The sequence below is a fragment of the Rhipicephalus microplus genome, chromosome X (assembly GCF_043290135.1).
Source record: "Rhipicephalus microplus isolate Deutch F79 chromosome X, USDA_Rmic, whole genome shotgun sequence".
Taxonomy (NCBI): Eukaryota; Metazoa; Arthropoda; class Arachnida; order Ixodida; family Ixodidae; genus Rhipicephalus; species Rhipicephalus microplus.
The window spans coordinates 397,658,893-397,677,120 of record NC_134710.1 but is presented as its reverse complement, the minus strand read 5'-3'; the positions used below and the strand labels follow the sequence as shown (position 1 = coordinate 397,677,120).

The following is an 18,228-nucleotide window of genomic DNA, read 5'->3' as shown; positions in this document are numbered from 1 at the left end:
ACCTAAATCTCATGGTTCATCTCAGAAATTACAACCTGTCCTAAGTAAACGTGCTCCTTTACAACTCGATGTACACTACTACCTATCTAAGCTCTGTTCTCTTCAGAATTAGCAAATTACTTTCATTTCCCGCAGTATAATATTAAGACCTACCTTCCTGCTGTGCTTGTCTAATTCAGTAATCATGAATCGCAATTTGTCCACTGAGTTACTCAGTATTGCGATGCAATCAATGAAACGCAGCACAATAATGCGATAATCCTTCTAACCCAATTTGCGGCTGTATATTGCATTAAAAAAGTAGCAGGAGGTGATGTGACACTTCAGTACACTTGCTTATGAAGTGTCAAACAATGGCACCAATGTAGACCTGCTGTGAATCCTCTTCATTTGGTACTTGTGCCAACATGACCAATCATCTATCTCACAAAAGGAAAAGTTGTGCTAAGGCTCGTGACATGATTTTCGATTCAGATGCACTTATGGTACCTAAAATACTTTACAGGCTGTTTCAGAGCAACTTAATATGAGTGAATTGTTTGTTCTCTTCATTAATCATCGCCCCACCACGGTGGTCTAGTGGCTAAGGTACTCCGCTGCTGACCTGCAGGTCGCGGGACCGAATCCCGGCTGCAGCGGCTGCATTTCCGATATAGGTGGAAATGTTGTAGGCCTGTGTGCTCAGATATGGGTGCATGTTAATAAACCATATGTGGTGGAAATTTCCGGAGCCCTCCACTGCGGCGTCTCTCATAATCATATGGTGGTTTTGGGACGTTAAACTCCACATATCATCATCGTCATCTTTGTGAATCATTTGGACTGGCGCAGTGCAGAGGACGTTTTTGATCGGCTTGCCGTTCTTTATGACAGTTGGATTGGTCGCTACTGCACTAAATGTTTCGCCCTTGGGGCGAAGTTGTTACTTTTATTCTACCTTTCTGCCGACTCACTGACATATTGCTTTCGCAACAAAAAGAGTTGACATGTTCTTTAGACAGTGATACATGCGTTGCAAGTGAGAGTGAATAGTAATGGATACTTTTTTCATATAGTGTTTTCGCGTAACGATATTGGTGCACTTGACAGAACGAGAAAAGCCGATGACACCAACGTGCTTAAATTTTGTCGCAGAACAATTTTAATGTTTAAGCGGTTAAAGTTTAGAGGCTCCGTCCTCGCACTATCTGATTATTGCGAATCGATCTCTTGATCTGTCCGTTCACTGTTGCGTGGTTCAAGCTCTGTAGTGCTGGAGCTCGTCAGCAGTCTTCATGATCCAGTCCAGGTAGTCCTGCACTTTCACGTACACACCCGGACGGTTAGGTAGGCCACACTCTTCACCCCAGCTGATGATACCGAACACTGCGTAACGACCTGCGCAAAGAGGAAAAGAGTGTGGTACGAGGCGCTGCAAATTTCGAGCACATTTTTTTTGGGTGAAAGAGGGGATAGCTCTGTGCACAGACAAATTTTCACTTTTGTTACATATATAGGACATCACTCCTTTTTTTTCTATTTCACAATTTTTGTTCCTTTAGTTTGGTCTTTAGTGCTAAAGGACGGAGGTTCGATGCCCCCGTCAGTGATCTTTTTTTCCTGTGTGAGCTACCAGAAAAGGCAGCTGCAGCTGTAACATTTAAAAGGGACAGGCATTTCGATGTGCGAATGCCACCTTTCCACTGCCCGCCGGCTACGTAGCCACGATTTTTTTCCGGAGAGGGGCTGGGAGGTCTAACTTTATATAACGTAAGCTAATCGTGGTTTTACTGTGTGAGTGCCTATGTTTTCAACCAGAGGGGGAGTTTGAACTACACAAAGCAAGTTCTTTTAGCTACCCTACTGCGCTGTTGTGTCGGAACGGCAAAAAATAATTGCAACACTTTTTCGAAATTGATATTGCCAGAGAGGTGTTCACATGAAATTGATTCGGCTGGAAATAAACAACTCATCAGACAGACTTGCTTAAACTATACAAAAAGAAAAGCCATGTAAGTACACGCAATGGAAGAGCTGAAGCGAAACAAAAGTGAATTGATGGAGACTGCAAGTGTCACTGCATCAAGTGATCGATCTCGCAGCTTGACGAGGAAACACGATTCATGCTTAACTGACGAGGAGGTGCGAAGACTCACGTGCATCTGGCACATTCACTCATGCGGTGCTGGGCAATAGCGCTCTATCACTCAAGTTTCTTTTTCCCTCTCTGTATATATATATATATATATATATATATATATATATATATATATATATATATATATATATATATATATATATATATATATATATATATATATATATATATTGTTATGATTGGCGTGACTCGCTTGAAGCGGCTTTATCGCATGAGACATTGGGCTGAGCCTACTTTAATTTCTTACGAGTTAGCGCTCCCAAAGATACACCATGAGTGGCGACAACAGAGAAATCGGTCTTCTAGCTATTCCAGGTCGTCGGCGCTCGTCGTAAAACTATTTGTACACGCCTGACCGACTGACAGATTAGGAAGAGTTGTTGGCCATCGAGACGGCTTGCTTTGTCGTCAAGGTGCACCGGGCAAAGGGCCCAGTGTCTGAGAACCGTCTGCGGATGCATTTCCCACGGTCTCCGGGGCACCTTGATGCCGCTGTTTTCACTATTTGTGGTGTGCCTGCCACCGCATGCCCATCACTGCAACAGACAACGAAATTGACTTCCACGTAAGACTCAACGTCTTGGTGCTGTGCTGTGTGGTTCGCGGTGTGTAGTGTTTTCTCCCTCGCCATGGGCTGAACTGGGTGTGTCTCTTTCCCCTTTCGTGGGTTAGAAAGGAGGCGGTGTTTCACCACCCCCCTTTCAGGGGTGGATGTGAGGATGACAAACTTCATTGGACTGTCCTGGCTTTCACAGTTTTTTTTTCCTGTAGGGAATCTTGAGAAGACCAGGGCATAAAATGCGAGCGCCGAGGCGCTCTGACAAGCTCCCACTGAGCTCCGAGAAGTTCCCGTCATGCTTCCATTGAGAGATTCCATGATGCTATCACTATCATGTAATACGCTACCTGTATATATTGTAATTAAAAATTACTGTTAACAGCTCTGGGCTCCTCTCTCTCCTTGACACCTCTCCGAGACTCTGGCTGGCTGGCTCCGGTCTTATGGGCGGACTCCCCCCCCCTCCCCCCACACACAAATATATATATATATATATATATATATATATATATATATATATATATATATATATATATATATATATATATATATATATATATACATGCAGTGCTCTGCTCATGCACAAATAACTGTACGCAGAAGTATACACAAGACGAGCGTGAGTAAGCGTCAAGTTGCACCCCTTTTTCAAACTAGGCGTCCACACACAGTGACAGAAGCGACCTACCTGCGTTCTGTAAAAAAAGGCATTTTCTCCGGTGAAAGCACATGTCGTACAAACCCTACACTAGGCGGAATTAACCGAGCTGTAAAAACTTCACTGCCTCATCAACTCTTTGCATTTGTGCGAACGGTTATGAGACCCTAGTTGTATGGCGCGCCATAAGACATCCATTTGAAGCTATCGAATTGCTTTTGTTTTTTTAAAAGGGCCCTGCAACATTTTATTAACATGATCAGGAACCACTGACGATCGCTATAGACGAGGCTCCTTAGAATATGGGAGCGAACTGACTTAGCTCAGCACGTGGTATGGAATTCACTGGGAAGAATTCACTATGGAAGCATTCTGAAATCTGAAAAAAAAAATTACTCTGTCTTCTCTCGGCAAATGATTCTGGAAACCCGAATGACCACGGCGTAAATGCAAAGTCCATGGGCACTGTCCTAAAGAACACTTCTGAGTTGCAAAGTTATGGAAGCCTCAAGGTATCGGCAGTATTGGTACGTGCGCATGCGCTGAGTTGCCATCACAATGAAGGTATGGCACTTGTTCATGAAAAAAAAAGAAAGTGTCTAAAGTCATGGCTTGCGCTGAGGAAGGGACGTATCTTCTTGCCTTTTTGTTTTTGTCATCCTCCCCCTCATGGCGTCCCTGCCACGTTGCGTAAAGTGCGAATGAACGCACGAACACACACGCGTGCCCCGAGTGTGCTTGTTGCGTGCGTTTTTGCTGTTAGTGAGTACGCCCTCCAACTCCACTCGTTCTTGACAGGATCTATAATATTTTGTGGCAGTTGATTTGTGAGACAATACAATCTTGTAAAGAGTCCATTGGACGATTACTAAGAAAAGTGTTGCATGATACCCAAAGAGGCTAATTAGGCTCTTACTTATTCAATCATTACCACGAGTTGTTTTCAAATGTATGCATATGCAATAATAGGAATTTAAATGCCTTCATTTAATTATTGATTTTGCCCTTTTTAAATAATTTCGAAACGCATCAGTTCAGTATACTGGGCATTGCGTAGCTGTGACGTACCACTAGTATTTGGTGAATGAAGCATTGTCCCGTACAGCAAGCGAACTACCTTAAAATAGAACGCCCGGCTACCATCGGTTTATCCCAGCAGTGTCACTGGACAAATAGTCTTGTTATTGGCAAGCTCGTATTTAGTACAAATTTTTCTCAGACTTCGGGAGGCGTTCTCGTTGAAAGAAATACGAAAATTTCAGTTGAACGATTTTATCACTGCCGACGCTTTACGCCGTGCCGACAAAGGTATTATGTTTGAACGCTGCAGTAATAGCTTCGGGAAGGTATGTGAATGTACACGCCACAAGTAATGCGTGGCCCCTCACGTCAAAGTCGTCGGTAAGACAATGGTGCGTAATGGGTAATACGTGTACCTGCATGCCTTAAGGCTAGGGATATAAGAGCAGAGTTTTCGTATTACCAAAGGGGGCGGACAGCCCGACTTTCTCTTCTTAATTTCTCCCTGTCTCTCTCGATATATATAAAGAGAGAGAGAGAGAGAAAGAGAGAGAGAGTGATAGAGGACTAGAAAAATATTTATCGAAAATACTAAGACGACAAACAATCCATGTCTATCACATAATATTACACAAAAAACTTTCATTGTTTTGATGCGTACGCGTATACCCCGCAGTTATGGTGAATCACAGCCATACAAATGCTTTATTCTTGTCATTTTGTGACATTCTTTTTTATGGGATCATAGCGCCACACTTGCTATTTACTGTCATTGATCAGAATTATGTTATCCAGAAAGGAAAAAAAAACGGGCATGAATGCTGCCATGTAAAATAACTGCAAAAAATAAGGCTCGTCAACACACCGTTCACAGCGAATGAGAGCTTAAGACAAACTCTTATGAATATCACGGGCCAGCGCTAAGAGAAGGGGGGACTGTGCTTCCCTTGTAGCAAGCCGGAGAAAGCCCGAGCCCCCCAGCTCCCCGTACTCTCCGCCTTAGGCTGGAGGACATGGCTGATTAAGAACTTAGAGCCCCGATTATTCGAAAACGCCACTAATACGACTGCTTATCTCCTTGCCCCTGGTAGCGAGGCGCACCGATATAGTTACACATACGGACAATGGTAAATAAAATTGCGTAGACCAGTGACGGAGCGGCAGATGAGCGGTCCCCCGCTGTCACCGTGGCAAGCGTCCATCCCGCCTTGTACGTGGCCCGCGCAGAACATGCCCCGCTGTATTCTGTTTCCGTACACCCAAGGCTGTTCGCATTCTCCGGGTTGGTACAATGGCACTGCTGCTGTCTGAAGCACGGCGGACCCTGAAAATACAGCTCATCAGAAGAAGGCAACATGTAGTGAGTTCTTCTCAGTTCAGACTTCCGTGTAACAGCTCACCGCTACAAAACAACTGGACTGTTGGGCGAAGCACTGCAGCACTTGTGTGTGTTAATCTTCCTCTTTCAATACGGTGTTCATATTCTTTTGGCAAACCCCGCCGGCAAAAAACTTATAGCGGCATCCAGTAGCGCAATAGAGTCAGCGAGAGGCAGATATAGCAGGGCAACACTCAGGTGCGTTAGAGACCGCGGGCGCGCGCGCGCTCTCCTCCCGCGGCTGAAAACGAATAGCTCTGTGCGTCGCCGCAAGCACACATTCGCCAACCTCCTCTCCCAGGGAAACATTGACGCGGGGCGCCGTCCCAGAGGTTCCCCTCCTGTCTTTCTTGCTCCGTGCCCTGGACCCTTGTATGGCGGCTCACCGAACACCCCGCGAAGGGACAACAGTACTTCATTGCCATGAGCCTTCTACAAATTTCCTTCTCAGATTGAGAGGAGGAAGGGACTTGGAATGCGATTACAACAAAACAGAAGATAATACCTCGTTTAGAAATAGTAGCGCCCGCTCATGTTCAGAGAACAGAACCACATTTGTTACTTGGGCAAAAGTGTAAAAAATACGCGGGAAAGGACGAGCAACAATGGTGAGTAAGCATACCCTACGTGTAGCTTCCACCTCATTTCATTGGTGGTGCCCTCCAATGTCACAGGGCGAGTAAGGACAACTGAAATTCGATCATGTGACCATACGAAATTCAAGGTGGTGGTCAGCTTTTTTAGAGAAATTGTCTTTCTTGGGGTACTTCGACGCAAACATTTAGGTCTGTCTGTCTGTCTGTCTGTCTGTCTGTCTGTCTGTCTGTGTGCCTGCCTGCCTGCCTGCCTGCCTGCCTGCCTGCCTCCTGCCTGCCTGTCTGTACATTTGTCGGTTTGTACACTCTAACAATACCCCAAAGGGCCAAAATCTAACCACACCCACAGCGCCATAAAATATAGCTCAAGCTTCAGCATTCATACTTGTGCGATTGTCAATAAAAAGCAATGATTGCACATACAGCCACAATCACAACTCGTCAATATTCAGCGTATATACTAGAGAAGGCACACATAAGTAATTCTAAGGACCATAGCGTTCATCACGCTGCGCTGAAAATGCAACGCTATGCATAAAACGGCGTTTCCAACGCTTTCCTAAATTTACACAGTAGTGGCACCTGCCCGTCGCTTTGTGTTCTACAACTTATCGCCTCCGAGACAAGCGCGCACGCCTTCGCTGCATGGGTGGATCGAGGCACTCTAACGCAGCGTCTCTAAAATACAATAAATAAACTTTTTTTTCACTTTCTCGGAACAAAGACTATCACCTTCCGACGACTTTTGCAGTCAAACATGCAAATACGGGGCCATTTTTTTTCTTGTATAATGAATTTTCTCAACTTAATAACTTTGCACTGCGGGCCACTATAGCTTCCGTTGTTGGACCACTAATATATTAGTACTTGAGTCAACACAACCCTCGAGTAAGAAAAAAGAGAGGGGTGAATGGTGTTGGAAGGCTCCTTTAATCAATAAAAGCAATCGGCAGAACTAGAGTTACATTATATGGTATTATTAGGTACAAAAGTCAGATCCAGCTTTTCTGGACACGAGCGGTTTAGTTCGCCTGAACGACACCACGTGGCGTCTTGACCTTAAAGAAATAAAAAGCCCCGCCATGACGTATGCTGTGACGGAGCACTAAATAAAGTATAATAAAAATAAACGGTGCACACACCCTGAAACGTTCGCTTCACCTCAGTGCGCAGATAAGAGCACGGTGTGTTGGCGTTATCTCGACAGCGATGACTGGCAATGGATTGACAGTTTTTCTAGACATACCGTGCCAGAAAGCTTGCCGCATTTCGCACGAAATGTCTGGCTGTCGTAGACACACCCTTGGTGTATCAAAAGAAGCGTGTTGGTAATTTATTCGTTTATTTTTAGTTCCTGCGCTTCCGTACTGGTGTGGATATTAGGGAAACGTGCTGCTTTCAGGGGTTTTAGTTCACCGAGCGTGAAGCATTATACTTGAGGACGAACAGGACATTGCGGTTGTAATATAATCATTTTTTTGTGTGTGCGCTACTTAGGTGAACATCGTTCCTTCCGTGCGTTATGTCAAAGTGAAACTGGGTAACTTTGAGAACGCTAAAAATGAGAGTATGAGAAGGAAGGCAAAGATGCGTATTTTTTGTTTTCATTTAGTTCTTGTCGAAATGTGGCTGACACCTTCAGCTTGGCGCCGTCGAAGCGACTGTGTCTCGAACTTAAGCACGCAGTGACGCTTGCTTTCCCACCGCATCATGATCTCGGTGTCGCACGGACATTTTTGCTGGCGATCAAGACCAGTACGAATCGATTTGGTACTCTAGGCTGGTACAGATTGAGGCTAGATACTCCTTTCTTAATAACATTTCGGCGCCAAGAATGCCTCCTAACCAACTCGCCAAGCTTTCCATAGAAATTCTAAATACGCCTGTTAGCATCGCGTTTATGTAAATGTTAAAGAACCCCCGGTAAGTGAAAATTTCCTGAGCCCTCCTCTATACAACATCCATAATAACCATGCCATGGTTTCGAGGCATTACACTCCAAGATTATTATTACTGCAAGGAGAGCCGCAGCGCGGGAAAATGTCAATCGACTCCTGTGCCATTAAATATCTACCTTCTTTTATTCAGGTCTTTCTCTCCTTCTCTCCCTATGACTCTTAAACACACACTCTCTCTCTCTCTCTCTAAGCCGAAGTTCGGCAAAGTTGCACTTACTGCAGTCGTTAAACCAATGGACGAACGGTTCGTGCAACGGGGACTAAATGCATGACAGTGCGTGTCGTGCGCAAGCGCCCGACAATAAAGGGACCAATGGGGAGGGTGACTGCGCCGCGATCGCCTTTTGTCGATGCTGCACTGCAATGCTCGGCGTAGTCGGCGATCCCGAAAACGATCACGAAAAGTTATATCGGCTATACGCCACCGTGAAAGTGAAGCACTATCAAACGAATAGAAGATGTTATGAGAGGCAAGTACAACGCGCAGTCAGTGCACACAGGAAGTACCCCCGCGTTTCCACTATGCCGGCACGGACGGGCCAAAACCAAGTGAAAAAGTATCCGTGAACACGGGAAATGCGGATAACTCGCTTCAATGTGCTGAATTAGTTGGAACTACGAAGTACACTGACAACGCTAATAAAAGTAAGCTGTTCGTTAGCGGTCGTGTACCCTCAAAGTCACTGGCCACAACTACAAAGCGATATATAGAAAAAGTAGGCCTTGTACGTCATCGGTATCAAGCTGGCTGACGGTGTGAGTGCATTGCCAGCACATCACATACAATTTCTTTCACAGAAAATAATGTCTTCTGCATTAAAGCTCAGATAAACTTATGTCTTTTTTCTAAATGCGACAATCGTTGTCAAACATCAAGCGTGAAGGCGATCACGGATACGATTGATCGTGTGGCCGGTGGTGCAGAGCAAGCAACTTACCAGCACTATGAAAGAACCGTGCCTGCGAACGGTCTAGTCGCTGTATGTATACAAATATCTACATCACTCCATAAGACACCACGAACATTGGACACCTACCTATTGTTGATTTGTGACTATAAAATAACGACGACGCAAATTCCACACAAGCCGCGTGTTGCGATCGCTGGTGGCCGTTTAACCGTACTACTCGTAAGCCTAGCGACGCCGTCGGCAAACCGACACGGTATCACAAAGGCGAGGTGCCTGGCTGCTTCGCCGGCTTTCCTGCATGAGCGCCGCTGCTACGTTTGTGTTTGCGGACTCGTGCACCAGCGCTGCGAACGCTGGTTCAGCCGACATGATCGAAAGGCAGCTGATGATTCGTATTCTCTGATTGGAGAGATGGTGAAGATTAGATAGATCCATATTAAAAGATCGGTGCGCTTTGGTGATATGAATCAGCCCATGTAAATTTTCACGTTACGGTGTCAATGTTTATTGTTTTTTTTAAGCTAAGTAAAAGTCACCCACTGCTACTACGTGGGAGGTCAAAATAATGTGCTATATATATCCTATAGTTTCTCTGTATTGTAACGCGGGCGGCCAGTGTTTGAGGTGTTTCACTTTAAAATAATAGTGCGTATGTACATGTGTGTTTGTGTGTTGCATTACCATATACTGCATTCTTCAGTGTTAATTAAATTGGCATAAACATAAAATATACTGCACAGGTTCAGGGTCACGATTTTTTTCCATTCGTCCAGACGGTTGAACTGTTAGTCCTACTGTAGCATTCTACGTGTACCAACATATAAACCAAGTAGAGTAACTGCTAGGGGGTAACAGCTGAACCCTTGCAGTTGCTCCCGTAGTTAGTCCTAAATTGGTTCAAAATCTGTGGCAGCCCATTTATTCTCCTAAAGGACCAATGGCATACCCCATTTTTTCTATGAGTATGCCATAACGAAAACAAAATTCGGGAAGATGGGAGGGGGGACGGGACGGGCCTAGTGTGGTGCCGCAGCATGGCTACGCCATCGGTCAACGCGTTTGGCTAATACAAACTTTACCTTCAATTCGCTGTGACTCTACACTATTTGGCTGATGAATCTCTTTCGGCTGCTGACCCGCAGGTAGTGGGTTCGAATCCCGGCTGCAACGGCTGCATTTCCGATGGAGGCGGAAATGTTGTAGGCTCGTGTGCTCAGATTTGGGTGCACGTTGAAGAACCCAAGATGTTCGAAATTTCCGGAGCCCTCCACTACGGCGTCTCTCATAATCATAGGGTGGTTTTGGGACGTTAAACCCCGCACATCAATCAATCAATGATAAGTTTCTTGGACTTTTTCAAATCAAGTGTCCGGTGGGATTAACGATGCCAAGTACTGAACAACTATATGAAGAATACAAAAGAAAACAATAGAAAGAGGAAGATGAAAGCTTGCGATGCACAATCGGTAAATAAAGGTTGTGTCAATACTCGTCTTTCTCAGGGCTAGAGCAGAAATGATTTCCGTAGTGCTGGCGTGTCTACGCTTCGTAGCTCTCCTCAACACAAGATTCAATCTCGCGACCCGCAGGTCACCAGATTGAATCCCGCCTGCGGTGGCTGCATTTCCGATGGAGAAAGAAATGCCGTAGGTCCGTGTGCTCAGATTTGTGTGCACGTTTAAGAACACTAGGTGGTCGAAATTTCCGGAGCCCTCAACTATGGCGTCTTTCATAATCATATGGTGGTTTTGGGTCATTAAACCCCACATATCATTAAAAAAATGCAGCCGGACTGCACCGGGCATTACGAAAAGGAAGCTGAACGTGTTCTTTCTTTTCCTTCTTGTGATTGCCGGCCGTTTGTCCTGCTCGTTTCCTAAATAAGAAACCGTGATTATGTTGGCGTGGCGACGGCGTCAGGCAAAATTAAGAACAGCTATGCCTATCTAAAGCAATGAAACCGTCGGCAAGCCTTATAAAACCACGTTGTTGTAAAACCTCATTACTGACGCAAAACTCAGCTAATCAAAGCACACTGTAAAAACCCTAATTATTTCAAGCAGAGATTTTTGCATGCCGAAAATCAGGCTGAGCAAAATAAGGTAAAATATGTTAAGCGTAGTCTAACACTAAGTACGATGGAGTCCAGCTAGCACTAACTTGGTTAATTAGCTAATTATATAGAATAATATACGATCAAATCTAATCGTGACTAAGTTTATTTGAAAGTTGGATCAATAGCTTGTTTACAAAATGAGGTACTTGGTGCTGCAATTCTGAAGCGATTCTCAAATGGAACCTCATCGATACCAAGCCTATTCCCGTGAATCACAATGTGATCGCGTGGGCATTCTGTGCATGAGCGTGTAGGTGAACGTGTGCCTACTCAAGCCTGTACAAGACAGTGCCAACTACCTTTGCTCTGCCGCAACCTTGCACGATTCGGTGAAAGCTCAGCAAAGTTTTTATCATGGCGAAAAGCTCGGCCGATGAGAGATCTTGGAGGGGTTGGCATACATTTACTGACTGAACAGTTCAATAGTGGAAGTTTCGCAATTTTGAGATCTTACCTTTAACTTGTAGCGTATGCTAACATGTCATCCCCATGGTTTTCGAGAATTTTTTTCTACTACTTGGCTTTCTCTGGCTACATAGACAGTGGTTATACTTCTTGTAGTTATTGTTGTTGGTTTGGCGTCCAAACAAAGCTATATGAATGTGAGAGATTCTGTAGTGGAGGGCCCGATAGTTTGACGATGTGAGGTTAACGTGTTTCTGAATCTCAGCACACGGGACTCCAGCAGAATGCGTAAGTGGAAATGTGGCTGCCGCGTCTGAGAATTAGTCCCGCAAACTAACATCGTGTTGTTAACTAACATTACTCAATGCAGAAAGTACCGCTGCGGCGGTCGCATTTTCGATGAAGACGAAAGTGTTTGAGGCCCGTGTGCTTGGTTTTAGGAGTGCGTTCAAGGACCTCAGGTGGCCTAAATAATCGAAGCACTCCACTAAGGTGTCTCTCATAAATGGTTGTTTTGGGACGTTACACTCCTATATTATTATTATTATTATTATTATTATTATTATTAATATTATTATTATTATTATTATTATTATGTTTCCTGTCATTTCACACGACGTCATTGCACAGTTTGGCGCACTACGTGAGGTGCTCATCGACTGAAGGATATGTATTTCTGTCGGATGTCGTCAAACCATTCTAGTGAAATGCAAGGTCTTTCACCGGACCACCACATCTTAACATCATGAAACGAATTGTCTCACAGAAATGTTTAGTTCAACATCAGGCGATTTCCTGCCATGTACGTCACTTCCAATTTCTATGACTGCCACCATGTCATTCCATTTGCGACGTATATGCTCAAAGCACCTTTACGCACCCCAGAACTAGACCTTCCCCTGTCTTTTACTTAAGGACTGGAGGCCTCCAGTATGTAACACGTATACCTCCTTTCCACGCTTATGTGAGTGAGTTGACAGCAGTTTCCCCAGCTACTAAGCATTCAAGAAGGCTGCCAGGGAGCACGATCTCACGCCACAGCTGCTAGCCGCTTCGAAGGCACTATCTGGAAGCTTTTTAGCGTTATATGACCTTGACTGAGTTTTCATACGTTTACATGTTTTCGTGTGGGAACTGTTTTTCTTTCCCATCGCCCACAGCTATAGATTACTTTGGGCTACGGACTACTCAAGGCGCCTCTTAGCAGTTTTTTTTTGTTCTCCTCCACCTGTAGATCGTACGTGGTGGAAACAGAAGTTCATTTGATTTGAGTTGAATTTTATGGCTTCTTCAGCTAACTCCGCTCGTCAAGTCACTTGAGCGTTCTTGTAATGTATTATTGAACAATGTCGAGGCATAAGATTGCGCATATGGAACTGCTAAACTCTTACTATCACTGTACCATGGTGTTCTGTTTTTCTGCTTTTCTATTCTTGTTCTGTGTTTTTGGAAAGTGTCAGTATAGTTTGACGAGCTGGACACCCATCGAAGTGTGCACCGAGGAAGTTCGCCTGATCTTCCAAGGTATCACCTTGTGTGTTTACGAGTGGAAGTGTGTGTACTTGTTTTTCTGCTACCCTACCAACCATGTTCCAGACTTTAGCCTCCTGTTTGTATGAATTGATCTCCGACAAAAACTTCTGCCAACTTTGTCTTCTGGCCTGCTGACGCGTTCTCCTGCCCTGAGACTTCATTTTCTTGAAGGTGTCAAGATTTTTGGCTTGTCGGTGAGTTCCGAAGCAACCCCCATTCTCTGTTTTGCTGTTTGCGCGCGTTTTGGCATTCACAGTTCCACTGTGGCACACGCCGTTTTCCAGGGTGTCCATTTGTTTGTGGAATGCATTTTGTTGCAGCATCAATCAAAAACGCTGTGAAGTAATCAACAGCAACATCAATGCTCAAAGTACTCAAGTCACTCCAACCTAAACGAGCGATGGTATAAAAGTGTCCCCAGTCGGCTCTGTTTATGAGCCATTTGGCAACACCCGGTGGACACTCAGTTGCTGTGGTTGTGCTCAAAGCTATGGGGGAAGTGGTCACTTCCGTACGGATTACTGATGACTTTCCAATGGAGTAAAGACACAAGAGATGGAGATACTGTGCTTAGGTTTATGGAGGAGTAGTTAATATTAGCGAGATTACAATAGGTAGGTTCTTTTCGATTTAGGAGACACGCACTCGGCGAGAGAAGAAACTGTTCAATCAGTCGACCTCGCGCGTCGCCACGAAGGTCACCCCATAGCCTACTATGCGCATTAAAGTCTCCAAGGAGAACATAAGGCTCCGGAAGTTCATCAATTAAAAAGTGTATATCACGTTTTTGCAGTTGATAGTTACGAGGAATGTAAATAGTGCAGATTGCGATCAGTTTATCAAAAAGAACTGCTCGAACAGCCACTGCCTCAAGGGATGTTTGGAGTTGTAAGTGTGTGCATGCAATCCCTTGATTCACTATAATGGCAACACCTCCGGATGATGTCATGGCATCATCACGGTCTTTTCGGAAAATAACGCATTTACGAAGAAAGTTGGTGTGTTTTGAATTAAAGTGTGTTTCTTGTACACACAGAACTTTTGGTGAGTGTTCGTGCAGAAGCTGTTGGACGTCGTCAAGGTTTATGATAGGCCCCTGACGTTCCATAGCATAATTTGAGTGTTCATGGCGAATGTAAAATAGTGCTGTGTGTACAAAAAGCGAGTGGCTGTTTAGACGGGGTGTTTGAGTTCACGTAACAGGGCCGTCACCAGGCCCTTTTATCTGCTTTTTTATTTTCTTGGCGCGCTCCAAGGAGCCACGCCACTCTTTCGGCACCAAGGGTACCGACGTATCTATTGCCTCCTCAGAGGCACTGCATGCCCGTACGTGCGAGCTTTTAGTTCGAATTTTGAGCCTCGCCTGGTGAGGTGAGGCTTGAGACCTGAGGACTCTGGAGTCTCCAGTCTCTGTTCGGGAGTAGGTGGTGCAGTGTGGACTACAGCCGCCTTGGGGGCAGGTGCCACAACCACCGGCTCGGTATGCGCGGGCCGAAGGAGTGGCGAGGGCTGGTGCGGCGGTGCCCCCTGACGCGCCACATCAGCGCATGCAGGTTCATAGAAGGGTGAGACTCTTCACCGTGCTTCCTTAAATGAGATGTTCTCCTTCACCTTCAACATAATTATCTTTTTTTCTTTTTTCCAATATGTGCAGGAGCGTGAATATGCGGCATGGTTTCCTTCACAGTTTACACAGTGTGGCGGTTGTTTGCAGTTCTCAGACACGTGGCCTAAGACTCCACAGTGTGCACAAATCTGGCGACCACGACAGGTTTTAGAACCATGGCCATACCTCTGGCATTGGAAGCAACGGCGAGGGTTCGGTATGTACGGTCTGAGAGAGGTCTTCGTGTACCCTGTTCTGACAGATACTTTCTACAAATACTTTCTGACAGATTACTGGAAGCGAACGTGAGTATTAGGTATTTTGTTGGTGTTATCTTGTTGTCTCTTCTGATGATGATCATTTGTACATTGGTCACATTCTGACTCTTCCACCCCTCCAAAAGTTGCTCTCTCGGTCAAGCCAAGTAAATCAGCATCAGATAACACTCAATGGCTTGTGTTCATAGATCTGTGTGGTGTTACAGGGATTGGAGCGTCACCAAAAGTTGAAAGATTGTGTAGCTTCTCAAACTGTTCTTTTTTTGAATTTCGAGGAGGAGGCCTCCGCTGGCCATTTTAGTAACTTTGTACCCGGCCCCAAGAGTTTCTGTCCGACAGCTGGCTACTACAAAGTGGGATACGGTTGTGGCTTGCTTGCCACTTTTCTCACTATGTATGACGTGAAAATGGGGGAATTTTTTTTTTGAACGGTTGAAAAAACCCAAGTCTTCGGTGCGTACGCGCTTTAAGACAGTACGATCATTCAAGGAAGGAAAAGCTCTATGCATGAGTGTTTCATTTTCTTCAGAAGCGTTGGCGGCCACTCACCACAAAGTCCAGTGAGGGGACGCTACAAGTTTGCGGATGCTAAAACCTGCAGACGCCAGCCGTACAATGCAACTATAACCCAATGCGCCTAGACCAAGGTAGGCTATTTGCACAGGGTTAACCCTTGCCGCCAGGAAAATTGGAAGTAAACAGAAGAGATAAGTCGACAGGACAGACTAAAAGTGAGAGATAAAGACGAAGTTGTAGAGGAGAGAGATAGGAAAAGGCGACTGCCGATTTGCCCTGGGTGGGTCAGCCCAGGGGTGCCGTCTACGTGACGCCGGGGCCAAATGGGTGTGTTGCCTCTGCAGGGGGGCCTTAAGTGCCAACCACTGGCACGCGTATGCTCATGTCTACGCGTCAAAATCGTCAAATGCGCTTCTCGGCGTCGGCGTCGGAGGGGAATACGCGAGGAGGCGCGGGGAACCAAGCCGGTCTTGATATTTGTGCCGCGCGTACGCTACGTCACCACGCGTAGCGTGGCGCCAACCAACCAGAAGCCGCGATGCCTCCAAACGTTATGCCTAATGGCCGCCTCTTCGAAGGCACGGCTGAGTGGTGGAAGCAAGCATGGGAACTACTCCAAACGTTCCTGAATGCCCGCTTCGTAATCTAGAACGACAATGACACGACGAACGACTGTGAGTGCTACCAGCGTGACGTGGTTTCATGCCGACTTCAAGCGACGCCGACAAATCCAGCGAATCCCGGCTGGCTGGCTTGCGCCGGTACTGAGTGCAATCGTCGGCCGAGCGAAAACATCGTTCAGACTACTGGAGCATGTCGGTGTTCCTGCGCTTTTATCTGTGATTTTCTGTGCTAAAATGAGGGCAAACAGACTTCGGAGGTTTGAAGCTTTGAGCGTGAGCCCTCACCTACCACGGAGGCAATTCAGAGCGGTGTCATCTGCATCCAGTGTAGGCCTCTACTGTCTAGTTCGTATGAATCAGCACATGCGAGGAACATCGACTGAAAAAAATCTACGGTAGTTTCTGTCGCAACAAGACACCATATACGACGCCCGAAACATCGCGTAGTGCATACGGAGGAGTTTTTATCTGCACTGTGTTTGTTTTCAACATGGGTATTCATCATCGCTGAAAGAGAACCTCGCACAAGCCAGCACATTTCGGTGATGTCAAATCGTACGTGCTTATATAAGTGTATTCGCGAATTGTATGACGCTGAAACATTCATTGGCTTCGGTGCAAATCCTTCTCGTGTGTTGCCAAACTAATAACAAGCGTGCGCTGGTTGGTAGCAGTGTGATGTGATTTTGTGTCGGGTACCAGCGACGCGGACACATTTAGCTGTCAGCGGTCTCATGGCTATTCATGTACAAGGTAGAAACTCGAGTGGGCGTTGCTGTGGTGATCGAAAAAGAAAGTTGCATGATTGAGTGCTGCTGGTATTGCCTGCTATTTCACTTCTCGCTTGTTCTGCTTCTCTGCCACGCTCAGTAGCACATACGTTGTTTGGAGGCATTCTAACACACACATTCTTATTTTATAGTTCATTCTGATGCTCATAGCTACAGGCATATAATGGCGCTTTTCCGTCGTTTTACAGTTTACTATATTATAACGCGCGTTTTGTTTACAGCTGGAATGGTTACTGAAAACATTGGGAGAAGCACCTGATTTAAAATAAGCTGCACGATGACACGATAGTAGAAAGAGAAGGTCACCACATGTATGCACAGAATGAATGAAGGTGCACTAGTACTGTACTACACTTTGTATAGATGAAATGTAAAAAGTACCTCATGTGACTTATGAGACCTTTCAGAGCTGTGCATGTGTTTATCTGTTCCTCCAGACTTTAATGAGCTGAAGATATTATTAGATGGTTTCGAACATTGAATCTTTGTTTGTGTTTTAAAGGACTGCTTCATTTCTGTTCAGTTTTTTAGTATACGCAATAACTTGGACTATATATACATGCACTTAAGAATATTCAAAATATCAAGATATTCAGTTTAGCTATGTTATAAAACTTGCCAAATATTCTGTACGGTGCTCTGGTGCAATACTATGACCGGTATCTGTCCCATCAAAAATTTTGGGCATGCTTTATAGCATTATAGGGTATTCCGACTATTGATGACATGTGAAAGCCTTCTTTCTACACAGTGGCTGGCTGCTATCTCAAAACCAATCTCTTTGTCATCAAGAAGTGTTAGATGCATTTTGTAGATGTTAAAGAATATTTAAACTTGCATCAAAGTGCAGAAACCTTCAACCCAGCACTGATCTGCAATCACAATCCAGCTTAGAAGCAATTTGTAGTGCTCTCCAACACGTTCAAATAAAGTTATCAAACATTGGAATGATCTACTTGGTTTGGTTCGTGATACCAGGGTGTCTGACTTTTTGGAGGCACTTGTATCATAATAATGTTCTATTTCTCTCATTTCTTACCGGGGTGCACTCAGGGGGTAGTGATATTTGTTTACCTTGGCACACTTATTGTGATATAACTGTTTGAATGCTTTCATTTTGTATATATGTGCACCACTCCTGCA

At 45.1% G+C, this 18,228-nt stretch overlaps 1 protein-coding gene across 4 annotated transcripts in view; it reads right to left on the bottom strand.

Annotated features, from left to right (window-relative positions):
• Positions 1 to 1,118: 1,118 nt before the first annotated feature.
• The window catches only part of LOC119161000 (neurotrypsin), a 109,889-nt gene continuing 92,779 nt past the window's right edge, over positions 1,119 to 18,228 (bottom strand). For 2 of the 4 annotated variants that reach the window (XM_075880173.1, XM_037413299.2), the window contains exons 25-26: positions 5,522 to 5,698; positions 1,119 to 1,377 (exon numbers count right to left, since the gene is read on the bottom strand). In XM_075880173.1, coding sequence (XP_075736288.1) covers positions 1,238 to 1,377; positions 5,522 to 5,698 — 317 coding nt within the window. In that variant the 3' untranslated portion in view covers positions 1,119 to 1,237. Of the gene's footprint in view, positions 1,378 to 5,493; positions 5,699 to 18,228 lie in introns of all 4 variants that reach the window. The other 2 variants (XM_075880174.1, XM_075880175.1) reach the window with 2 other exon arrangements.